The 26,779-nt window shown below is 45.3% G+C and overlaps 1 protein-coding gene across 1 annotated transcript in view; it reads left to right on the top strand.

Moving 5' to 3' along the window:
• Positions 1–26,779, top strand: part of ZSWIM6 (zinc finger SWIM-type containing 6) — a 115,166-nt gene that overhangs the window by 28,331 nt on the left and 60,056 nt on the right. Inside the window, exon 2 of the mRNA XM_073584273.1 lies at positions 16,558–16,914. Within this exon, the coding sequence (XP_073440374.1) occupies positions 16,558–16,914 (357 nt within the window). The remainder of the gene's footprint in view (positions 1–16,557; positions 16,915–26,779) is intronic.

Here is a 26,779-nt window from a genome sequence, read left to right as displayed (position 1 = left end):
ACGTTTTGGGCTGCTAGTTTGGTGTTGGGTGCAGCCAGCGGTTGGCCGTATGCACGGCTCCTGTATATGTAGACCACCCCAGGTACAGCATGCATACTCAAGGTCTCGGATGTCCTGCTGTATGCACATACTACTTGTGATTGCAAGGTCATGTGTGATTACACAGAGGGAAAATGGAAACCAGGCGTCAGTTGCAAACCTTATTATCCTATTTTACATGATTAAGTAAGACCCTCCCCATGTAAAGTGAATGCATGTTGGCGTCGGTCGATAAGGGGGGAAATCCTGAAAGTGAGTCATTTTGGCTGTGCACACAATTCCACTGATGGCTGAAATACAATGTAGGGAAGTCTTTCCTGAAAATCTCCCTATGAATGCACACTTTGTGGGGCTACTAATTCCTGTAGTTTCCAGCTCTAAAAGGCTGAGTCACTTTTCTGCAGACATTGCTGATGGCGCTCTTAAACCTTACCTTAATGTTTGTGGTTCGGAGAGGAGGGGCGAGCAGCAGGATGAGACCGGTGCTGTTCCTCGAGCACACATAGCCATTTTTTATTTATTTATTTTTTCATACAGCCCTTTTTATGGGGCTGATTGCTTCGTGTGATGGATGTCGGGCTTGGATGACGGTATCCTTCAATATCAGTCAGGTGCCTTCAGTTTGTCTGGCCCATAAAATGAATTTTTAACACCTATTTTGCCATTTACTTCACTCTGAAAATGTTGCTGTCTAATTCCAATAAGTATTATTTTCTCCAGTCTGCTGATCTGATGGTGAAGGAATTGCTCTTGGACAACGTATTGAAATTAAACCTTGCGTTTTGTGATTTTTGCCGTCCGGGAGCTGAGTGGCACAGTGAAGCGTGTCTGCTTGGGCTTTTGAGCATTAAAGTTGCTGTGGTTTCCTTCAAATAGGGTCACGTACAAAGCAGGTGACTATAAATAACCTTGGGAAATTCTGCAAACCGAAATGTATTCTGTCTGAGATGCTTGGCCTATGTTTAATTTGGGGCTCTCGTTTAGGTTCCTTGATGCCCACACCCCTTAGGCCACCCTGCTGTATAGCTGCATGTCTTGCAGAAAGAAATGTGTGTGCATGCAGATCAGAATATAGCACATTATGGGTTAAGGCAATGGCTATCTCTGCTTTGGGTCCATAAGTTAAGAGCAGGTCAACTTGCCGTATCTACTGATGTTGGAGCACTGTTCTCAATGGGGCTGGCAAAATATCTTTATCAAGAAACCTTTTTCTGTGTAACAAAATTCTGTATTTATAGGAGACAATTGGGGCCCCTTTAGAATCTAGGGGATGTTCCCACATTTTTGTGCTGTATGAAGCCAACTATGGAGAGCGATAAAATATATATATATATATATATATATATATATATATATATATATACCTCATCTCTGCATGCAGAGCTTAATGGCTGCACTATTCTGTGGGTAAAGTGAGGTGATGTGGCCAAAATGATACTGGGTTGATTTTTAGCTGCAGTGCTTAAAACTGCACTCTAGTTGTTAAACGCCTCAATACTCCACATGTGGCGGTCATTCTGCCTCTTGTGTCAATGCCAATACTTGTCTCGGGACTGTGATCAGTGACTAATGTAAAAGTAGTGTGGCTCGTGGCTTTAGCTCCTGTCTGCCGTTAGAGGTTGTAGATTCAAGTATCAGGGCAACTCACAAAAAGAGTTCATTGACTTAACCAAGCTTTCTTTTGCAAATATTCTCACAGCGGATGAGTTGCCACCACGCTAGTGAGGAGCGCCGATTTCTTGTGTTCACTGCCTCAAGCCATCGGGTCCCTTTGACTGTAGCATTGTGATCTGTTAGGACACTGTAAAGCTGGAGTCACACATAGCAACTTACCAGCGAAACCGACAACGATATCAACATGTCAGGATCGCTGGTGAGTGGCTATGTGATCGCTGGTGAGCTGTCACACAGAAGAAGCCCGGCTCACCAAGGTCGCCATTTACAGGGGTTTGCTGATCACTAGTGAGTCCTGATAAGGGGCCGTCACCCTGCGTGAGTTTTGGTTTTCTCTTGGACATCCTTTGAGAGGACTGACATGGGGGCACAACATGTGTTTTGGGAGCAAGAATATATGGGAACTCCTCAAATCTATAACTGTTTGGATAGCTCAATCTGACTGTTTTGATGGGTTATCCTAATTCTTGGTGTCTTGCAGTCTGTCATAAAATGATCTGAATTTGGAGAAGATTCAAATGAGTCTCCCTGTTTAGTCTTACATATTTACTTTATTTTTCTTTTTTAAAGCCAGATATGAATATTTTATTTTTGTGTGATTGTGATGCTATCATGCCAGTGTCCAATGAAATGATAGTTTGACCTCAGGGATCATCAGCGCCTGAAGAGCGAGATCAGTTGACCATCGCCTGTTTTTTAAGGCCAAGTTCATATACCCAGTAATCATCTTGGCAGTCAGCAGGGATCAGTTAACAAAAAAATTGTGCATTTTTTTTCCTAACAAATAGATTCTAACTGGATCTGTTTTCTATTTATTTTGCAGTACAGTCTGTGCAAAATGGATCTGTTAAATAGCCATACGTTCCTTCTTTTTTTTTTTTTTTTTTTTTTTTTTCTTACTAGATCACTTTTCAAATGGAAGATCCAACCGCAAGTTGTAACTGGTTACTGGGTATGTGAACATAGCGTAAGCCTGTCTGAGCTGAGAAGTGATCTCTAGAGAACAGGAAAGGCCTGTGTCCAGAGTAAGAACTGCAAGACTTCAAGATTATATACGTTAATCAAACTGAATATTCAAATTATTGACACACATAATGGATTATTTTCTGATTTTAAACATTAATTTTCACATTTTTGCTCAGTGGCCAAGTTCTTGGTGAGTGGTGTAGGCCACTTGTCATCAGCTTTACAGAAGGTTCGCAGGCAGCTCTGCTAGATCATCCACGGCCGCTGATATCTTGCATATCTTTAGTTAATGGTTGCGAACCTTTGATGGCGCGATGTAGTCAGCACATTACTAACTCCAGATCCCTGGGACCCACAGGAGAGCAGTTTTTATTTGGGAAGACTGACGGGTTAATGATTTTTGCCTTATTTGACCTTCTTGGAACCTGAAACTCTGAATGTGACGTGGTCAATGTGTGGTGGTTGAGTGTCGCCATTGTGCCAAGTCTTGCATTGCTCTAACCTTAGCGATTTTCTTCTGTTTATCCTATTGTCTTGAATTGCTTTCTTGTTTGGCTTAAGGGTGTAAGATAAAATTGTGTAATTTTGTCTGTGCACACGACCTAATGTTCCAAATTTCACTGGGATCCATTTTAAAGCAATTCCAGACAAGAGTACATTACAGCTGAGCAAACAATCAAAGCGCAGCGCATCATTTTGCCCATTATGCAGTGACATTAAATATACATATCGGGAAGGTAGCAGATGCTTTTGTTCAGGAATTGACATGTAAAGAAGCGGCTCTCAGCAGGGCCGTGCTCAATCTGCTGCTCCTTCACATGTAATGAATAGCTAATTTCAGCAGAATGGTCCATAAGAGACCAAGAGGGAGGTTGCGGGAGTGCAGACCAGGAGCATTGCAGCAAGCAAAAACAGCGGGATGTAGAGCGATGCGCTTCTTAATGGGGAAGCGTTACCACACTCGCAGGGGGTGCAAATCATAAAGCGCTTGCTCATCTGTTAGTTCGTATTCAAATAAGAGATTTACACAAACAAGCAGGTGCTTAGGTTGGTGAGCGGCGCCAAGGCTGAGACATGCAACGACGGGCGAGCCTGTGACTGCGTGATGGCAAGCCAGGAGTGTCCTTGTACCGGGTGAGTCATAAAGGACGGACGTTTTTAAACTAATCATAAAATCGTTAAATATTTATTAAATATAAATGTATTCACAGATTTGGTTACGTATACTAATAGCATTTGACAAATTCAAGTGTGGAAAACAACATCTGCCATGTGGTGGCCATTATCAGTGATGCATTTCCAAAGGCGTTCTTGGAAGTTGGCATCAACACGTTCCAACACAACTCTGTCGATTTGGGCAACTTCCACTCGAATAGCTTCCTTCAGTTCTTGTAATGATCGAGGCTTAAGCTTGTATACACGTGATTTGAGGTGACCCCATAAGTAATAATCGCACATGGACAGGTCTGGGGACCTAGGAGGCCAATTAATATCGCCAAACCTGGAAATGATGCGACCAGGGAAGAGAGGGCGAAGAACGTTCATTGTTGCTCCGGCTGTGTGGGCAGTTGCCCCATCTTGTTGAAACCACACACTAGAGATGGGGATATGTTGCCGTCGTAACTCAGGAACAAAGAAGTTATTTATCATGGCGATATAACGTTGAGAGTTCACGGTAACAGTATTGCCATTATCGCCTTCGAAAAAGTACGGACCGATCACGCCATATTTGCCCATAGCGCACCACACCGTTACCTTAGGGCTGTGCAGCGGTACGTGCCGTTCGTGGAGCCCCCGGTGGTCGTTTGTTCATTAGTGTACCTCGTGTACGGAGTGCTTCAACCCAACGTAGGATAGTGTTACGAGCGGGAACAGCTTGATTTCTGTGAATATTGAAATGACGCCGAAACTCACGCTGAACGGCTGTGATACACTCATTATTCTTGACAAAACTGTCGTACGCAAAAACGTGATGTTCTATCGTCCACGGCACCATAGCTTAAACTGAAACTAAAATAAAAACAATGCTTTCACCTCACAAACATAACCCCGCCTCCCGCACATCTCTACCTCCACCTGGTGGTGAGTTATAGCCACTTCAAATACATCCGTCCTTTATGACTCACCCGGTAGAAGCTGCACTGTCTGCTTGGGCCGAGATCACACCTGCCCTCTGGAACTTCTCATTCTGCCAAAAGACGAAAACATATTGAAAACCAATTTCCCCTGAAAAGGGTTATATGGGGTAATTCTGTAGGGGAAAGGGATCACCCCCCCCCCCCAAAAAAAAAAAAAAAAACCCAGTGTGCTCCTGATGCAGCATTTCACACATGTAAGCAGAACCTTAATATTGTGTGGGTTTGATTGCTTGTTTTTTGTCTTGGCACACAAAAAAGGGAAGATGGGATCTCTGTACTGCAGCCTTGCACTAGCAGCTCTTTAAACTGATAGATTAGAGGCTTCTCGCTCTCACCTACTTATCTTATCTATTATAATTTTTTTTTTTTTTTTTTTTAATGGAGTTGCTTAAAATGGGTACCAGTCTGGTATTTGTGGCACATGGGTTGTAGCTTCTGGGTAAAAAAAATTAAAGGGAATATCTGTAGGATCAGCCCTCCTAAGCAGTCTGTGGGTAATATTTTAAATATGTAAATGAGCTGTTAGGGAGATCTATGTCCAGCCCATAGATCTTGATGATCTGCCCCCAGAGTTTATTATAAATGAAGTGTTACCAGTGTGAGACATGTAACGACCATCTGCTCTCCATCTACATGTCTCACACTGGTAACACCTTTCATTTATGTTAAGCTCTGGAGGCAGATTCTCAGAGGGATCCATGTCTGGCCCATAGATCTTAACAACTCACTTTGCATATTTTAAAAAAACAAAAAAAACTGGAATCGTTCATAGGTTTGCAGGTATGGAGGTATTTGGGTCAACTTCCTATGACCCTCATGCCTATATACAGGTGCTCCTCACAAAATTAGAATCTCATCAAAAAGTTAATTTTTCATTTCTTCACTACAAATAGTGAAACTCGTATATTATAGTCATTACAGAGTGATCTATTTCAAGTGTTTATTTCTGTTAATGTTGATTATGGTTACAGCCAATGAAAACCCAACAATCATCTCAGTAAATTTAAATTAAAACACTTTATAACACCAGCGTAAAAAAATGCTTCAATGCAGCGTGGCATGGAGGCGATCAGCCTGTGGCACTGCTGAGGTGTTATGGAAGCCCAGGTTGCTTTGATAGCAGCCTTCAGCTCGTCTGCATTGTTGGGTCTGATGTCTCATCTTCCTCTTGACATTACCCCATAGATTCTCTATTTGGTTAAGGTCAGGCAAGTTTGCTGGCCTATCAAGCACAGTGATACTGTTTTTTTTTAACCAGGTATTGGTATTTTTGGCAGTGTGGACAGGAGCCAAGTCCTGCTGGAGTAAGATATTTCCATCTCCAAAAAACTTGTTGGCAGAGGGAAGCATGAAGTGCTCTAAAATTTCCTGGTAGACGGCTGCGCTAACTTTGGTCTTGATAAAACTTAGTGAACCTACACCAGCAGATGACGTGGCTCCCCAAACCATCACTGATTGTGGAAACTTCACACTAGACCTCATGCAGGATTGTGGCCTCTCCACTCTTCCTCCAGACTCTGGGACCTTGATTTCCAAATGAAATGCAAAATGTACTTTAATCTGAAAACACCTTGGACCACTGAGCAACAGTCCAGTTCTTTATCTCCTTGGCCCAGGTAAGACCCTTCTGGTGTTGTCTATTGGTCATGAGCAGCTGACACAAGGAATGTGACACTTGTAGCCCATTTCCTGGATACGTCTGTGTGTGGTGGCTCTTGAAGCAATGACTCCAGAAGCAGTCCACTCCTTGTGGATTTCTCTGGAATTTTTGTATGGCCTTATCTTAACAATCCTTTCGAGGCTGCGGTTATCCCGGTTGCTTGTGCACCTTTTCCTTCCACTCCCCTTTCTATTAATATGGATACAGCACTCTGGGCTGCAAGATTCTTTAGCAATAGTAGAAACAAAATAGGAGAGCGGAGGGGGTGCTCCTGGTGTGATACCCGGTGGTCAAATAGAGTATGTTAGGAACAGAGTACACTAACCTGCCGTGGTTATGCTGCCGGCATAACCACGTTTGCAGAGCCTGCAGTGCTTATCGTGCACCATTCATCCTGGCTTCCAGGTTTCAAGGTTAGCTGGTCACAAGGGGCATCACGTGATGCTGATGTCACCACAGGTCCTCCGTCTTTCAGGTCTTGCAGGATGGTTGTAAGCCTGCTGGGTCTGTGCTGCACCAAGCCGCTCACCCAGAAGGGTGTAAAATACAAGGAAAGCGAGAAGTACGGCTGATTAGGGCGCTCAGAGCAAGACAGACACTTGTTTTAGATGGAAAAGAAACTTCTTTACTTGGTCATTATGTCCTCCCAAAGCTTTTCGGCGGTGAATGCGCCTTCATCAGGTGATTCTTTAGCAATGACCTTTTTTGGTTTGCCCTCATTGTGGAGTGTGCCAATGACTTCTGGACATCTGTCAAGTCAGCAGTCTTCCCCATGATTATGGAGCCTACTGAAACAGACTAGGGGACCAATGCTTAGAAAGGCTCTGCAGTTGCTTTTTGTTAATTTTAATTTACTGAGATAATGACTCTTGGGTTTTCATGGTTTCTAAGGCTACTTTCACACATCCGGTGTGTGGGGTGCGGCGAAAAGCCGGGCCGCCGGATCCGGCCTGCAGCCGTGACACCGGATGTGTGTGCGGCGAGATGATACGGCTCGGACATTATTAAAGGAGCCGCAGGACAGAGGCAGCCAATGAGACAGCTGCTGAAAGGGAGGTGAGGGGAGGAGAGGATAGGAGAGGGGAGGGGAGGGGGGTGGAGAGAGAGAGACATGGGGGGTTAACATTAGTGTCCAGGCAAGAGAATCTCTCTCTTGCTGGGCACTTGTGGGGTTAACCCCACAGAGAGATCTCTCTCTCTCACCCAGACACTGTGAGTGTTAACCCCACAAGTGCCCAGCGAGAGAGATCACTCAAGTGTCCGGGTGACAGAGAGAGATCTCTCTCTCGCCGGGCACTTGTGGGGTTAACATTCACAGAGTCCGGGCATGCGCTGTGGAAAAAGCCGGTCCGGCGCTGCAAAAAAACGTTATATGGAACGTTTTTTCCAGACGCCGGACAGGCTGTTTTTGCCGGATCAGGCAAAAACCGGATACGCCGCATAGGTATCAGGCGCGATGCGGCAATAATGAAACTGAATGGGGGAAAAACCGGATCCGGTGGCAACCGGCGCCGGATCCGGTTTTTACACTTTTCGCCGCATCGAGCCTGATGCTGAAAACCGGATGTGTGAAAGAGGCCTAAGCCATAATGTTGATGATTAATGGAAATAAACACTTGAAATGGATCACTCTGTAATGACTATATAATGAGTTTCACTTTTTGTATTGAACTGAACTAATTTAAATTTTTGATATTCTAATTTTGTGAGCAGCACCTGCATATGGGTTAAGGACAGTTGATCTCACTGACAAGATTCCCTTTAAAATGATTACCATCTCTCAAGGGTAAGGGTACTGTCACACTTAGCGATGTACCAGCGATATGACCCGGTCAGGATCGCTGGTGCATCGCTAAGTGGTCGCTAGTGAGCTGCCACACAGGCAGATCTCACCAGCGACATAGCAGGGGTCGAGGGTCGCTACTTACCTGTCAGACGAGGCGATCCTGACGTCCTCCCGCCCGCGTCCACTTGTCGCTCGTCGTCACAGCAGGAAGCCGACGACAAGAAACGGTCCAGGACGTTCTCGCGTGATCAGCGATAACCAGCGGGGAGCGGTCGGAGGTAAGTATCAGACACAGCGATATCGCTATAACTCCACAAAAACCAGTGACGTTATAGCGATACTGCTAGCGATCTCACTTAGTGTGACAGGCCCTTTAATCAGCTCCCTTCCACATGGAGAGTTGAGTTGAGTATGTGCCGCTGTTTATGGGTATCGGCAGGATTTATGCACCTATCTTTTTCCCATCCCAGAAGGTGTTGGTAGGTGTGATCTGTCCCGTCACCCCTCCTTGAAGCAGAAGAGTGGAGGAGGCCTAACCCTTTAGTTATTCCACTCATGACCGTGTATTCGGTAGACATAAGTTACAGGTTTTTGTTGTTTTTTTTGTTTTTTTTTTTTGTTTTTTTTTTTTAGGCTGGGGCTACACATTGACTTTAGCGTTGACGTTGGTCACACATCCAAAGATCTCGTATGCCACTATTACATCAAAGCATAATACTGGCTGGGATCACACTGCATCTCTGAAAGCAAATCTCAGTCCAACCGGTTGAGTTCTTGCAATGTGCTTGTAGCAGTTGTGACTCCTGTGCATTATGCCGCAGCATGCGGTGGCCTCGCAGCATGTTGCCGTGTAGCTCCAGCCCTAACAGCAGTGCAGAGGTGAGGTTTGTGGCTGTACCACCATCAGCAGTTCTATAGCCAGAATGAATACTATAAGATTTTTTTTTTTCTTCCCTTCACACTTGTAACATGAATTACTTTGACACAGTAAATTTCTCTCTAGAATGAGGATCTGCGCAGCATTTTGTGGTGAAGCGTCTGTCCTGTTACACCCAGGGAAACCTCGGGGTGAGTTCCCCTTTACAGGTCCTAAGCTGAACCTGTAGCTCATTTACAAACTAATGATGGCGACAAAGCCATTTAGTTTCAGGCTGCTCAGATTAATTAGGAATCCAGCAGACCTTTACAGCATAGCTGAGCCTAATCCCGGTGCCCGTACCCTCTGTAGGAAGGGAGTGTGGTGCTAATGGCAGCGTAGAAAGCTTTTATTGGCGTGACTGAGTGCAGACACTCCAAGACCTGTCCTTGGGTTGGGGATTGTTTCCAGGACCAATATACAGTGATGCAGGTCACTGGCCCCTCCTCATTACCCACATTTTACTCTGGCCGCTATTTGGGTGGAAGGGGCTGAAGTGAAAGGACGTTGTACAGGCATGACCGATCTGCATTTACCTAGTCGGACACAGGGTTTCTTGCATCTGTAGGAAAGCAAAGAATGCATATTCAATCCAGCGGTTGGGTTCTTGCTGCTTTAGACAGATGTGGACCACTGTTCGCAATACCAGGCCTGACCACGGCTGCACAGCATGACCGATCCACATCGTTTATCTCATGATCCACCTTGGGGCCAGGAACTGTAGTTACAGAATGAACCCATGAAACTGTGCACCTAAAGTTTGGATCGGCAATCCTACTTGCGGTTCCTCTGACATCTGAGGCCAGACCTTGGGGTTTCCACTGTTGATCTGCCGGTACATGAAGATTTTCTGGATAGGATATTCAAGATGCTGACAAGATATCCTATCCAGGATTTCTTGAAGATCCTTCTTGGGTCTGGTGCCGTCTGCAGCTCTCCTATTATGCTATGTGTTGTGCATACTCGCGACGTGTGAAGGTGAGCATTTTACCTTACAGTAAACTAATTGCTTGGTAACCGCTATTGCGCCCCTCTCTACCATTTGTGGTACATGAAGATTGGCTTTCTTCAGTGGCTCTACCATTCATGGTTTGTCAACTCTTACTAGAGTGTAGTGATGAGTGAGTATACTCGTTGCTCGGGTGTCCTCCGAGTATTTTGGCGTGCTCGGAGACTTAGTTTCTGTCGTCTCAGTTGCATGATTTGCGACTGCTAGACAGCTTGAATACATGTGTGGAATGCCTGTTTGTTAAGGAATTCCGACATATATTCAGCCTGTCTACAAATCACAAATCATGCAGCTGAGACGACAAAAACTAAATCTCTGAGCATTCCAAAATACTCGGAGGACACCTGAGCATGCTTGGGGGAAACCTGAGCAACGAGTATACTCGCTCATCACTATTAGGGTGCAGTTAGACATATAATAGAGTGTCGCATCGCAGTGCTCAGTGTCCGGTGGCTTTCCTGACCCAAGTGCGACAGCTTCACAGAAATGCATGCTGTCACTTTCTGGTCAGGAGAGCCGCCGGCCAGTCCTTGTTCTGCGATGCTCCTCCATGTTATACGGCCGTCTGACTGCATTGTAAAGTTCTTGAGGAGACCTTATAAGATGCTGGAAGCGAGCGTGCGTTAAAATGCTGTGAGTTGTCTGAGCAGTCTTGTTGCCCCATACTATGTACCCCTATGACTGGGTGTTCTTTCTATAATGCTTGTGTGTTGTGTATTTTCCCTCCTTTGCTCTCTGGCCATTTTACTCTTCTAGTTTTGTATGCAGATGAGCAAAATGGGATTTGGCCTCCATTCCACAAGAAGATCTGCATTTCAAAGAGCAAGCCCTGATAATGTAATCTCATTGAGCCGCGCTCCCCAGAGATGTCTCCAGCCCCCTGTGTGGAATAAATTAGGGGGAGGCTTCAGCATCACAGGCCTCATCTGACAGCGTTTTCATGGCGGTGTATTTTCTTGATTTCTAGTAGTAGTTTTTCTTCACTTTTATGCTGCCCTGTTGAATGTTATGGGGAAATTTGTACACAATTTGTTACTGTTCCTTTAAACTGTATTCTATAAGGAAGAGACCAGTTTTAGACTTTTTTTTTTTTTTTTTTTTTTTTACTTGATACATGTACTCCAGTTTGTGATCTGTCCCAAATTACAAACTAATCTGATTTTACCAGTCAAAAATAAGGTTAACGTCTCTGAGCAGCAGCAAGAATAGATCACGTTTCAAGAGGGCTGAAGGTGTGAAATCCTGATTTTTATGTGAGAGTTGTTGGATGAAACCTTAGCCTGATAGCTGAGACCCTTTGAGGGGGGAAACTCTGGAGATCCCGGTGGCTTTGCCAGAAATCTCTGATGTCCTTTCCGATCCCTCGCTGCCTCCATCTGGGTATTCCTACCGTATGTCATCCCTAAAGGAGTAACTAGAAGCTTCCCCTCTTTATAGCCCCTGTCCTTGGAGGAAAGTTTGCTGCTGCCTCATGGCTTTCTTGTTACGTCGGAAGTGGGGGGTGGTGGGAATGAAGCGCGGTGCTTCGGGCCTGTCTTCTGTCTGGTGCCGCCTGCATTATTCTGGATAGAACTTCTTGCTGTTTGGGTTTTTTCTCCTCTTTTCTCCCCCTTTTGTGGAGTGCTATCTGTTAAGTTGTGGTTTGTTAGTCAGATGACTTGTGTCTGGAGACGAAAACCCATGCATTTCTGGATTCATCTGAGGGTAATGTATGTGCGCTGTAATCCCATCAGTGCCAATTATTGCCTTCTATAGGGGCTCCATATTCTACCTTCTACATGGCTTTCCCTGGGAGGCTTGTTTTGAGGAACACAATGGTATTTGAATTTCTATTTTTAGTGTTTTTTTTTTTTTTTTTTTGGTTATTTTTTTCAGTTCTGTTTGTGTATTTACCACTTCAGCCCTGAATCATTCTTTACATTTTTATTTTTCCCCCTTTTTGGACTAAATTCATTATGGTGCTTGTCTTTATGAAAGCTTTTTCATTCCTTTTGGTTGACTCAGAAGATGTAGTTAGTTTTTCATTATCAAGAAATTTTTGACAAGTCGTAAATTTCTAAAGTTTTTTTCTAATGTCACAAAAATTGTCAATGTACCTTACTATAATTTTTCAGGAGAGCTCTGAGCAGGATGTCTGGATTTGTGTTCAGTCAATACTTTGTACGATCATCGCCTTTCCCTGCAATTACTGCTGCAAATCTTTTTTTTGATCTGTCTCCACCCGCTCTGCACATCTAACAGCTCACTCATACTGGCGGATAACACGGCCAAGTGCTATGCTATTTATCAGATGGCACTTGGCCCAGTGTTGTACTATGGGGCAGAGCATATCTGATAGAGATAGATATATTTTTATTTATCCCTCCCCCCCCCCCCCCCCTGCTGGTTTGACATGAAATGATGATCAGCGCATTCCGTGTTTGACTCAGATATTTGCATCAGTCGCCCATAAGTCTTTGGCTGCTTGTGAAACATCGGACTGCACTCGGATGTCCTTAGAGTGCAGCCTGATTACCATGGACAGACAATGGAGAAATTTAAGTTCAGTCCTCTTCACACCTGTGCTACAATTCTCTCGTGTGAGGGAATTTGATCACTCTCAGATGACACTCGCACCAAATTGACAGTTTGAGCCGAGTCATTAACATAGTTGGCCCAATTCTCTTGCGCAAGCGAATTTGCGCCACTGCGAGTGGACACTTAAGGGTGACCATTTTGCCCATTCTTTGATACATTCTCTCAGTGAGATCAGATTATGAGCTTCTGTGGCAAGACTTAAAAATTGTTATTCAGACGCTCAATGGTATTGGAGTCTGGACTATGACTGGACTATTCACACACACGACTATGCTTTGTTCTAAACCATGCATTGTAGCTCTGGCGGTTTGTTTAGAGTCGCTGGCCTGCTGGAAGGTGAACCTACACACCCCAATCTCCGGTCTTTGTAGCCTCTAACAGGTTTCCCTCCATGATTGTCCTGTATTTAACTCCATCCATCTTCCCATCAACTCTGACCCGCTTCCCTGTCCCTGCTGAAAAGCTTCCTCACAGCATGATGCTGTCCCCACAGTGTTTAACATTGGGGATGGTGTTTTCTGGGTGGTGTGCAGTGTTGGTGGGGTTTTTTTTCTTAAACCTAATCCTGCTTTACTCCTCTCCACAACTTTATCCCTGACTTGTCTGGTGTGTTCCTTGGTTTACTGTTTGATCCCTATTGTTAAACAAGTTTCGGAGGCCTTCACAGAACAGCTGCAGTTCATCATTCCAGGAGGCGAAAGAAGCAGATTTCTGCAATAAGATGTATTATAAAGCTGCTTTCTTTCATGTGTACTATTGATTTATGGAGAACTAAAATGGCGTACTTTTTTTTTTTTTTTTCATAAAGCAACTGCTAAATTAAATTTATCACTGCATTTGCATAAATACATTGTTTTTTGGCTTATCTTTGCTGATAAGAATTTTCAGTGTCAGGACTCAGTAAGGGCCCCGTCACACATGGCGATCTCACTGGCGAAATCGCTGCTGAGTCACAAGTCCTGTGACACAACAGCGATCTCACCAGCGAGATCGCTGTGTGTGACACTGACCAGCGACCGGCCCCCCTGCCGGGATCGCTGTAGGAAACCGCTGGACATTTCTTTTGTCGCTGGTCTCCCGCTGGCCAGCACGCATCGCTGCGTGTGACAGGCGGGAAACCAGCGATCTGCTGGTAACTAATGGACGCACGTCCCTTGGATACCCGATGTGTACATTAGTTACCAGCTCCCTGCATCAGCGCGCTGGTAACAAACACAGCGATGCCGCACTGATCACTGGTGATATGATGGCCCTCTTGGTGGTGCTCTGGATATATCTGATATAAACAGTAGTTCAGTATTTTGGATGCGTTCCCTTATATATTGGGCTGCATTATGTAAGTGACCTTCATATTGAGCATATTACCATTTGTGAGATTGTCCATCCTTGTTTTATATGTAGATTTTCACGATGGTTGCACCGAAAGACATCAGTTACTTTCTCCCGTTAGATCATCCTTTGTTGGAGCAGGAGCGTATTCTGCATCTGGAGTCCACTTTGGCTAGTTTAGCTTGGCTCGTCCGATCCTGGAGTGATTAGTACTGGCCACACTTCATGTCCTGCACTGATGAGAGCTAATAAGGCTTTTATGATACTAGTGGTCATTTGGCTGATTTCCTTGCTTTTTTTTTTTTTTTTTTTTCTCCTTCAGTACAGCACTTGGTGCATTCACATCTAATGGACTTGCACGTGTTTTTTTTTCATAACTTGCTGATAATGGGTTTTGTGTACAGTATATCCTGTCGCTGCAGAGCTGTAGAGGGGTACACATCAGTTTGGACCCATAGTGTACACATGAGGAGGAGTAAAGTCCTTTGCATGCCCGATCCTGTGCTTTGCTCCCTGTGGTCCTGTAAATCGGCCCCTCAGTGTTCCCCTTACTGCTGCAGTTTGGACTCTGTATTTTCTTGGCCTGTGTGGTACATTGGTATTCCCATTGTGTAAAGCGATGATATATTTCTGGGAAATTCCTTCACTTTGGTGGTCCAACCTCATATACCCCACTGATCCTATAAGTGTTGCCTTGGCCACCTCTGTGCAGGGGGACTCCAGGACCTCCATAGCGAACAGGCCTGGCTGCTGTTTCCTGCAAAACCAGGTGGAAAGGAGCACTTCTGTGCAGGGGTGACTGGAGGGGACCTCTGGCACCCCTATTGATGCCAAGCATGAAGAAGCAGCAGGGGTCAGACCTCCACAATCAAAGTGCTGGCATTCACAATTTATAGTCTTCACTTTAGAAGATGTTTGTTTAAATGGAATCTGTCACCAGGCTTTTGCTGCTCTGTATGAGAGCAGCATGCTGTAGGGGCAGAGATCCTCATTCCAGCGATGTTGGGTGGCTTCGGTTTTGATTTAAAATCCATCAGTTCTCTGAATAACCATGCCCACACCACTGATGGCTTGAAAGCTACTAGTCATTGGTGTGGGTGAGGTTATACACATACGCAGGACTACCTGGCAGCAGGTCTACTAGCCCTGTGATGATCTGCTAATTTTAAAACTGTCATTTTATGAAAACTACAGCATGCAGCCCAGTAAGTGATACATTGTTGGAATTGTGTTCAGTGTAAGCAGAGATCTGCACTCGGCCTTCCTACTAGTCATCGTCCTGTAATACAACCTGTTACAGACAAGCTTATGTTCTCCTGTCTGCTCCTGGGAGTTGGTGTGGTGGATTTTCTTTCTTTAGCCATTTCCTGAATTACTCCTACTTCTAATTTTAGTAAGATGCCTATATTAAGGAATTTCCTTAATGCAACTTAAAGGGGTTGTCCCTTATTGTTTAATAGATAAAATGCTTGTGAAGGAAAAAATTTCCCTGTTTGACCATGGAGTAAGATATTATAACATACTGTTACCGGCCACTTCTGTTTTAAACACTGCCTGCCTCTTGGGCAAGAAGTGCAGCACTTACAAACTCTAAATCAAAGAGCCTGTAAGTGCTGCTGTGAACCGGGACAGATCTGCCAACTTCAGTGACACTGCGCTTTACTGATGCTGCAGAGGTAGCATCCTCTGCTTAAGGCATGGAAAAATGGTCCTTTTTATAAATGGGTGAAAGAGTGAACTTGATGGACCTTGGTGTGTGGGGTTTTTTCCCTCTTCCAACCTATGTAACAGTTCAGGGCTAGGTTCTGGCGTTCAAACTGTCAGTAATGAGAGTAGGCTGTGAGCATTCGGCTATGTGCACACGTTGCGGATCCATAGCAGATTTAGCTGTGTTGTGCATTACCATTGTTTTCAATGGTAAACTGAAACGCTGTGCACATGCTGCGGATTTTTCTGTGGGTTCATAGCCGCAGCATGTCAATTCTTTGTGCAGAATCCGTAGCGGTTTCACACTTTCTCCATTGTTTAGGTGTGAAACCGCAGGCTAATCCGCAGGTAAACCGCAGGCCTTTTGACCTGTGGATGTACCTGCGGCTTTTCCCAAATCCGCAGCGCCTTTCACTACGTGTGCACATAGCCTTAGTCTTGGGCTACACGGTGAATCCGGTCATGGATAAGGTTGAGTAGGTGTTGCTGCCACAGCAGAGTACAAGTGACTGACGTCTTATTGTGACCCCCGAGAGTCCTGCAACAAGCAAGTTGCAAAATAACCACTTCAGTTGAATCTTGACTCTCGTCTTGTACGCCATTCACAGGTGTCTCGGCCAAAGTCTGTGTAGCCCCGGCCTTTGTCATTGTTGATCCTCTGCCATAACTTCCCCTAAGCATTCCTCCTGTTTGTTACGTTGGTGTGTGGTAATGGCATCTATTTTATCATATTTTGTTTTTCTCCTTTTTCTTAAGGTTTCCATTTGAGCGGCACAGTGACTGAGCCCGCGACGCAGTCTGAACCCGAATCCGTTTGCAATGTAGCCATCAGCTTTGACCGTTGCAAGATTACCTCAGTGACCTGCAGCTGTGGGAACAAGGACATCTTCTACTGCGCTCACGTGGTGGCGCTGTCTTTATATCGCATCCGCAAGCCCGATCAGGTCAAGCTTCATCTTCCTATTTCAGAGACCCTCTTTCAAATGAACAGAGACCAGCTGCAGAAATTTGTACAGTATTTGATTACAGTCCACCACACAGAGGTCTTACCGACCGCCCAGAAACTAGCCGACGAAATTCTGTCACAGAACTCCGAAATCAATCAAGTCCATGGTGAGTGGTCCTTCTTTTGATAAGTTCACCCTTGGTTTGTTTCCAGGATCCTGGCTCTCTGGATTATTGCTGTGGGCACACTTTGTCGCTCTTCATATCTTTATTGCATGGTTATTTTATGCCTGGATTAAAAAATTTGACGTCAAGGGGAAAGTGCGTGTTTCTCGCTACTGCATACTAGTTCAATCTCTTATTACAGCATGTTGTATAAAAAAAAAAAAACCCGTGGAGGTTGTAAAGATTGAAAGTTTGTTGCTGTGGGTCCAAGTATTTCAGTTCAAATGTTCCTGATGACTTCAATTAGAAGATTGTGACCTCCTTATAAAAATCTCAGGAGTTCCTGGTCCTTGTGGACCTCAGTGAATGGTATCTTCTGATGTAGTATACATTTTTGGCTATTTACTACCATACCAGGTTATTACAGCCCCATCTGGGAATGGGATAAACTAGATACCATGATCTCGGTGATGCATAAAGCAAGCCATCTGCTCCAGCTCTGGTAGTCTTCTCAATGATGAGCTCTTGCTATGTAGCCCTTGATACTTGCGCTCTGTCTGTCCTTGCCCACCATTACTAATTATCAGCTTTCTGCCTATGCACAGTTTACACTAAAAGCTATAATTAAATGGATTGAGGGTGGGAACATGCAAAGGTCATGACGTCAGGGCTAGCTGAGCTGCAGCATGGCGTCAGTCATAAGCCTCCGTTTTTAAATGTTGAGATATTTCTGGAAGTATGTAAGCTATGTGTGGTGACACGGGGGGGGGGGGGGGGGGGTCGGTGGGCGCCCTGGGTCCACTAGCCAGAACCTCATGGACCAGGGATTGTCCCGCCCAACCCCTGCTCTCCTTTTAACCCAGGCATAACGCTACTTAGACAACCCAGGGTGAGGGTAAAAGTGTGGCAATGCTTTATTGAATCACAACAGGCAGATAACACATAGAACAGTCCCAGCACAGTGCCCATTACAGTCTCACCCTTCTACTGACTTGCTTGGGATAACAGCAGCTGTTACTTCAGATCTTCCAGGGTCGATACCCCCACCTGTGGCGTGCACACACAGAGGAGGTAATGACAAGTGTCGGAAGAGGACAGTCCATTGAGTCCGTACAAGGCCAATTGATCCAAGGATCACAACCTGGCTTCATCTTCCAGGGTCGACTACTCCACCTGCGGAACTCGCACAGGAGGTAACGACAAGCTTAGGAAGATGAGTCCATACAAGGCTAGTTGATCCAAGGATCACAACCTGGCTTCTCCAAATGTCTCCATGGAACCAAGCAACCAGTGGGTTTCAATTCTAGCTTTCTCCAAACGTATCCATGGTTCAGTGATGGTCAATGGAGCAGATCTGTATTCTTCCAACTGGAGCCAAAAACGCCTAGGTTGTTTCCTGTAGAGTGATAGATCCGTGTCCCTCATGATGGTGCCATGATTAATTGGCTGCAGTCCTGTCTCTGGATTTTTGAGTGTTAGGATGTCTTGGCAGAATCTCTGGCTGTCTCACTCAGTCTGTGTCTCTTTACACAGAGGCATGTAACCTACTTTTAGACTTGTGTCCTTCAGTCTAGCATCACAGATAAGGGGGAAGAATGGTGATGAGATCAAGTAGCATTACTTTGTTTTCATCTATTTGAATAATCGCTTTCCCCTCTCTGCTTTCGGAGTCAACAAACTGACTCCATAATATAACGCATAATTAGCATATCAGCAAACCTCACTAGTCAAAGATAAGGGCACATCATGTTATATGAAATATCAGCTTGCAAGTTAATATTACAGGCTTGCACAAGCAAAGGTATAGATAACAGACTATTCTTAGGGGGCCGTCACACATAGCGAGATCGCTGTGTGTGGCACGCATCAGCAACCGCCCCAAACCCAACACCCCCCCCCCCCCCCCCCCCCCCGCCGGTTATCGCTGATCGTGCAGGAATGTCGTTTTTTGATCGTTGGTCTCCCCTGGCCAGCATGTATCGCTGCGTGTGGCAGCGGGAGACCAACGATCAGCGAGCTTCCAGCGTCCAGCGCTGGGAGCTGGTATCCAAGGTAAACAGCAGGTAACTAAGCGCACGGCACTTAGTTACCCGCTGTGTACCTTGGATACCAGCTCCCAGCGGGTAACTAAGTGCCGTGCGCTTAGTTACCTGCTGTTTACCTTGGATACCAGCGTCCTTGCTGGTCCTGATCGCTGGTGTGTCTGCCTGTTTGACAGCTCACCAGCGATCATGTAGCGATGCACCAGCGATCCTGACCAGGTCGCATCGTTGTTGGGATCGCTGGTGCATCGTTTGGTGTGACGGGACTCTTAATTTGCTAAATGTAGCCGTCTGGGTAAGATATAATCCTGTTTCTTCACGTCATGATGATCTTGAATTAATTATGTTTAAGTGGAGTAGGGGGGCACGTCTCAAATAGTAGCTTTGGGGCACCACATCTGAAATATTAGTAATTTGCCATCAATATGCCACAACTGGTGGCATTTCCAACCCTCGGAAGGTAAAATTGTAGCTTTTAATGGTTTTTTCATTAGTTTTGTGTTGGTGGTGTGTGGGTTTTTTTTTTTTTCTTAAGTGTGTTTTATACCCTGTAACCAACAGGCTCAGAAATGCAGGCTGTGAATAGTTGCTGACAGTAAGCTTTCACATGGTGGACTTGGCTCCATCTTTTCGCCAGCAGTCTCAGATAGTGACAGCGCGAACGTCATTGGGAGCTCAGAGCTGTGGAATGGGCCAACGTTTCACCGAGTAATACAGATGGTTTGAATTTTTTTTTTTTTTTTTTTTCTTATAGCTCTGCGCATTATTCGACACCCAAGAGTAAGAATCGCTCTGACAGGAGCCAAGGCACGTGCTCCGAGAAGAGGCCTGTGCTTACTCCATCCAGCAGAAGTGACTATTCAGTCCCCTATTCATGTGTTGCCTTTCGCCTCTCCCTAATATCCTTGCTATTTTTGTTACTTGGTCACCTATTTCACCATGCAGAGATTTCTTCTCCGTGCTGTATATATCTCTGATTTTATATCCATAAAGAAATATTGATAATTCAAAACTGTTCTTTCTCTTACTCTTGGCACCTGAATGTCTCCCGATGTTGGTCTTGCCTTTGTTGGCCAGGCAGCTGGATACTAAAGTAAAGACGACAGAGGGGCTCAGACGCCAAGCTAGTAAAGTGAATTCTTGGAGACGGTGTCACCACAGGGGCCGAGACTTTGCTTTTCAAGAGCCGGTACTGTGTGGGTGTTTGGTAAGATGACTTGCATTGTGACCTGCTCCTCCATGAATTGGTTCCCTAGAGCCCAGCTGGACAAGGTACCCGGAGCAGGAACTCGGTACAGTCCGGGCTCTGCTGGCACACTGGCCTTTTTAACTTGTGTCTTGGGGTTGAAATTTATGCCACACTTAAAGCTTTATGAACCTTCCCTGCTCATGTTTGTACAGGGAGAATTTCTGGAAGTTTCATGAATTCTGTAAATTCCAAATTTAATGCAAAAGGATTTTACATGGGCCTGCCTTTTTGGTTTGATGCCAAGGACTTTCCATAGAACGACTCGCGCGTGTTTGGACTTTGTGCCCATTTCTTATTTTCAGGAAAGTGCAAAAACAAAGACCTTAAATGCCTGTTCATAAAGCCAACATCATAATTGTAATTAAAAAAACAAACCTACGACTCCTATGAAAACTGTAGTAACTCTAGCACTTGTCAATTCTGTCATAGTAGAATACCTCCATAATTTGTTTCCTAATAATAAAGCTCATGGTCACCTCTGTTCTGGTGTTTTTTTTTTTTTTTATAAAAGTTTTTTCTCTGCTGCAGAACTCCCAGTTCTCTGACTGCTGATCCCTGTGTAACATCCCCCACACCAGAATGGCAGCTTTCTGCCTATGCACAGTTAAGAATAACCAGTGGTGGGGTTGGAGTTATAAGTATGGAGGACTAGCGGTGCAGACATAGTAGGGGCCTCTGCAAGGACAATATATGGGCCCTTTGCAGTTTAATAGCTCATCTTGCACAACTCTCCCTGCTTTGGAGGTAGACATGGCCTACACCTTACCGCTTGGTCTCCTGTGTGACTGCCCAGGCTGCACCAATGGTGTCCACCCCTGCAGCAAGTTTAGTGGTCATCTAGTGAGCTGCTGATTTAGTGAAGTGTTTTATCTACAGCAAGCAGCCCAATATTGGACACATTGCTGGAATCCAGGTATCAGTCCTTAGATTTTATTGTCTGATTTAAAAGACAAAAACAGTTAAATTCTCTAAAAGAATGGCCCAATTTTTTTTGGGGGGGTGAAAGCAACATCATTTGCAGGGTGATATACTGTTTAGTTTTAGTGGATATGACATTGGGTGTAAAAATCTGCCACCTCTTCCCCCACACCTATGGTAAGCGGCAGTTCTTGATATACCCGAGGTATATAATCTGCTAGGTAGCATTCACGGACTATATACATTTTGACTAGCTTGTTAGTTGTAACTACGGTGAAACATATTGTGGGGAGGTCATGGCCTCGCTCCAATCGTCAACAGGTAGAGATCTTTAACAAACATAAAATGGTCAAAACCAGGGGTGGGGAGTTTAGGGGCCAACATGTGACTGTTGCAGAGGGTTGAACCAATAGCCTAATATGTAATTCTGCTCGATACGTAAGGGGTTGTCCACTACTAGGATAAGCCCCTTCTCAGTCTGAATGTTTGCCCCTGGTAAAATAATACCTTATACTCTCCTTCTGGGCTGCCGCTGTTCCAGCAGTGTCGGCACTCGTGTGCCTGGGCTCACACAAGGTTGTCACACGGTCCCCAATTGACCATATCCCGTCTTTGGACAAATGGTACATAAAGGGGGAGTCTGAGCAGCCACAGCACTGGTATCTGGTGCTGATTGGGCTCAGGGATCTCATGACACAACAACCTTTAAATGAGTACTGGGAAGATGAGTGCTGACCCACCCACCCCCTGGAACAGCTCCAGAACTGGAGCAAGGTATAATTGGGATTTATTTTAACGGGGATGGACTTTTTAATTGAGAAGTGGTTGTAATAGTAGTGAACAGCCCCTTTAATGACATAATTGCTATAAGCCCTTCATTAACATCATAAACGGTTATCAGGAGCAGCTAATCAGAACCAGACAACTTACTGCTCATAAATCCTATTGCTCTTGGACGGTTACAGCTCTCGGTACACACAGAACACATACTCTACTCTTGCTCCCGTTACACTGGCACTCTCGCCCTGTCTTTGTGTCTGCTGTGCAGACCCTCAGCGTGCACACAGCACTGGTGCCATCATCTGTGTCTGTCTTGCAGCCGGAGTGGTGGAAGATATTCTGATATCTGCATCCTCAGGACAGGAATAAGCCTAAGGGTCAGTTGTAGGTTCACATGGCCAAAAATGATGGTTTATACCAGACCAGGGCCATCACTGGTGTCTTTTTTTTTTTTTTTTCATGATTGATGTCCAGTTCACTTGTGGAGTTGGGAAGCCGGACCTGCTACTCTGCATGAACTACTGCATCTGACCACTGCTATGACAGTCCATGAGTGGAAGCTCGATCCAGGCTGCATGTGGCACCGGAGACTTATCACTGGTCTTCAGGGTTGGCAGAAGCCCTTTACTAATGTACGAGTAGCTTTGGTTCTTGTAGTGCACGGACCTCTGGTCACTGGGAGCATAAAGCCGTCTGTATTGAGCTTTGGATGTGACTGGAGAAGGACCACATCATTGCTGTTCTGTACAGCAGTGGTTTCATGTGTTCTGCCTTGGCGGTCTCTAACCTGTTATATAACTACAATTTCCAGCATGCCCCAACACCCACAAGCCTGACTGTAGTGACCAATCACATTACTTCTCATGGTTTTCTTACAACCTATTTAGTCTGCTCAGTTTCCCTATGGGCCCTGCACTCCATTATTACTACATGTGTGTATTGTGCTCTGTAGACCCCTCTCTATAGTACCAGGGGGTATAAGGCGATTTCACAGCAGGCCGCCATGTGGCTGCATTGTCCTGGGCAGCTGCTTCTGTACAGGTGAGAGGACATTAGGAGACCATAAAGCCAGATTAGTGTGCAGCAGAACAATGCTCCCATTCACACCGTGGATCTGCAGAATCACACAAGGGGTTTTCACCCTCCGCACCTTGAGCCAACATTCTTTTTGCAGGCATGTGGGAGTTTTGTATCTCACAGCTATGTTCCATTGTTACACTTTACTCCTCTGGACTTCTGTGATGAAATATTGGGTATTTTTCCCTAAAATATGTAGTGAGTATCATATTTTTTTTTTTTTTGTCAAAGGGGTTGTCCTACGAGGTACACTTATTTCTTGGCTGATTGAGCATGCATTTCCATTTTCCTCAGACATGGAAGGGAGACGTGACAATCACTTTATTTTCACTCCCCCCTCATTGCACAATTACGGGAAAACTGATCCTCCTCCTTTCTGGTTATCAGTGGGGTCCTAGCCATACCATGCCAGCGCACCCAACGCTAAATATAGGGTACGCTGGTCGCATGCAGTATCATACGCCCATAGGAGGCGTGGCTGGGGGGCGGACCTTAGTGGCGGTCCTGCGCTGCACCTCCTAACGCTAGTGTGAAACTAGCCTGACTCCACCCCACCACTGATTAGCAGCTTTCTGCCTATGCACAGTGTACACCAGAAGCTGTCAATCAGTGGTGTGGGCAGGGTTACACAGGGCTCAGCAGTCTGAGCACTGCTACATCTGCAGCTGGAGAAACAGAGTTTAGCAAAACGGCACCAAGTAGTCCAGTAAATGATACATTGTGCAGGAATTAGGGTCTCTGCCCCCAAATAATGCTGCTCTCAGATTCTATAGCACAAATTGTCTTGGAAAACATTCTTGTCCAAGGTAAAATGCAGATGAGAATATTCTTAGACGATGTGTAAATGGGAATTTCCATGTTTTACGGCTAGAAGCACACACAGGGTACAGGGGACCCCATGTTTTTGGGAGCAGTTGAATTGCATTAGGCCTTAAAGGTGCCAGTGGGAATCGTGGGAGATCCAACCAATGGGATCCCAATCGATCACCTGAGCGGGGCACTTTTATTCCGGTTAGGATGTAGTGGCGGTGTGCATGCAGGACTGCTGCTCCAATGGTTCGTTGTGGTATGACTGGAGAAAGTGAAATATAGTGCCCCCTTCTGGTGGCTGGACCTGATCGCCTATCCTGTGGACGTGTGCTGTCTTCTTCCTCTCAGACTGCCCCGCTACGGTCCCAACTCGCTATTCCCCTTCTGTGTTGCCCCAGCCATGCACATCCTGCAGCAGGTTGCCCATTACTCCGTCATCCTGGTCACACAGATTTGGTTTGCCGCCCATTCTTACTGAATATCTATGAATTTAGTTAAAATTACAAACAAAATCGTCTCTTGTTGGATAAAACCTTAAGACTAAGCAATCATTGGGTTAAAAGCTTCCATTTCTATCAATTGTGGCTTTTATGCATCTGGTTTGTCACTTACTATATGAAAAGCGGCCATTACACTGCCTTGTGCATGATCCATAGCATGCAGCCTGCGTTTTGGGTTCTCTACATCCCCTCATTTACATGGTGATGTCGCCGGTGACTTTGGGCAGTCTCTTAGCCAGTGAGACCCCTTGTACCTGCACCATATGGCCTGATGCCCCCCACAGGCATTACTGCCTGACTCTAGGTCTTGAAACTTAAAAGGGCCGAGACATTTGTTTGCTTTTCACACACCTATTCCTAATGGAGACTCCAGCCAAGAGCAATCTTATCACGGCCATAAAAGCAAAGGTTCACTCAGTCAGTAGGTAAATACACCTTACACTAAAGCTGACCTCAGGAAGCCTCCCCGGCTGACATCCCTGCTGGAACGCATGCAATGTGACGTTTGCCTTGGTCCATTGTGGCAGGTCTGCGTCTCCTCCGTGACTTCACATCCACCTCTGATTTTTATTTAGTTTTTGTTCTATAGTGCGAACCTATTCCTCCGGGACCTGGATTCCTGAAACGCGTCCTGCTTCCTATAGCGCAGACCTGGACAAACTATGATCTGCAGACTGAAACAGCCGAAGGGTTGAATCACTAGCCCACAAGCCGCACCGTCCACTGTCGCCACTATCCGCATCCTCTGAGAGCAGCCAGCGGTGAATACATTTAGTGGAGGACGGCACGGCCGGTTCCATCTTCAACCAGTCGGCGTGTGAGACAACAGACGCGATGACGTCATTTCATCTCTGAAGCTGTGCACTGCGGAGAGTCCGCCTGCTCTCCAATGCACTATGTGGGGGCTCAGCTGTATATGGGAGACTACATGGTGCTCATTGTATAAAGGATGCTATGTGGAGGCTCTTACTGTATATAGGGAGACTGTAGAGGCTCATACTGTATACAGGGAGACTATGTAGAGGCTCATACTGTATATAGGGAGGCTATGTAAAGGCTCTGTGTATAGGAGGCTATGTGGAGGCTCATACTGTATATAGGAGGCTATGTAGAGGCTCATACTGTATACAGGGAGAATTTGTAGAGGCTCTTATAGGGAGGCTATGTAAAGGCTCTGGGTATAGGAGGCTATGTGGAGGCTCATACTGGGTATAGGAGGCTATGTGGAGGCTCATACTGTATATAGGAGGCTCATACTGTATATAGGGAGGCTATGTAAAGGCTCTGTGTATAGGAGGCTATGTGGAGGCTCTATGTATATAGGGAGGCTATGTGGAGGCTCATACTGTATATAGGAGGCTATGTAGAGGCTCATACTGTATACAGGGAGACTTTATAGAGGCTCTTACTTCATATAGGGAGGCTATGTAAAGGCTCTTACTGTATACAGGGAGACTATATATAGGCTCTTACTGTATATAGGGAGGCTATGTGGAGGCTCATACTGTATAGAGGAGGCTATGTAGAGGCTCATGCTGTATATAGGGAGGCTATGTGGAGGCTCATACTGTATATAGGGAGGCTATGTAAAGGCTCTTACTGTATACAGGGAGACTATGTAGAGACTTACTGTATATAGGGAGGCTATGTAAAGGCTCTGGGTATAGGAGGCTATGTAGAGGCTCATACTGTATATAGAAGGCTATGAAGAGGCTCATATTGTATATAGGAGGCTATGTAGAGGCTCATACTGTATATAGAAGGCTATGTAGAGGCTCGTACTGTATATAGGAGGCTATGTAGAGGCCCATACTGTGTATAGGAGGCTATGTAGAGGCTCATACTGTATATAGAAGGCTATGTAGAGGCTCGTACTGTGTATAGGAGGCTATGTAGAGGCTCATACTGTGTATAGGAGGCTATGTAGAGGCTCATACTGTGTATAGGAGGCTATGTAGAGGCTCATACTGTGTATAGGAGGCTATGTAGAGGCTCATACTGTGTATAGGAGGCTATGTAGAGGCTCATACTGTATATAGGAGGCTATGTAGAGGCTCATACTGTATATAGGAGGCTATGTAGAGGCTCATACTGTATATAGGAGGCTCTGTAGAGGCTCATACTATATATAAGGCTCTGTAGAGGCTCTTACTGTATATAGGAGGCTATGTAGAGGCTCATACTGTATATAGAAGGCTATGTAGAGGCTCATACTTTATATAGGAAGCTCTGTAGAGGCTCATACTGTATATAGGAGGCTATGTAGAGGCTCTTACTGTATATAGGAGGCTATGTGGAGGCTCATGCTGTATATAGGAGGCTGTGTAGAGGTTCTACTGTATTTAGGGAGGCTATGTAAAGGCTCTTACTGTATACAGGGAGACTGTAGAGGCTCTTACTGTATATAGGGAGGCTATGTAAAGGCTCTGGGTATAGGTGGCTATGTGGAGGCTCATACTGTATATAGAAGGCTATGTAGAGGCTCTTACTGT

This window comes from Dendrobates tinctorius, unplaced genomic scaffold, assembly GCF_039654945.1.
Source record: "Dendrobates tinctorius isolate UK_male_01 unplaced genomic scaffold, ASM3965494v1 ptg000083l, whole genome shotgun sequence".
Lineage (NCBI taxonomy): Eukaryota > Metazoa > Chordata > Amphibia > Anura > Dendrobatidae > Dendrobates > Dendrobates tinctorius.
Note: the sequence above shows the minus strand (reverse complement) of the source record. Positions and strands in the feature narration are given on the sequence as shown.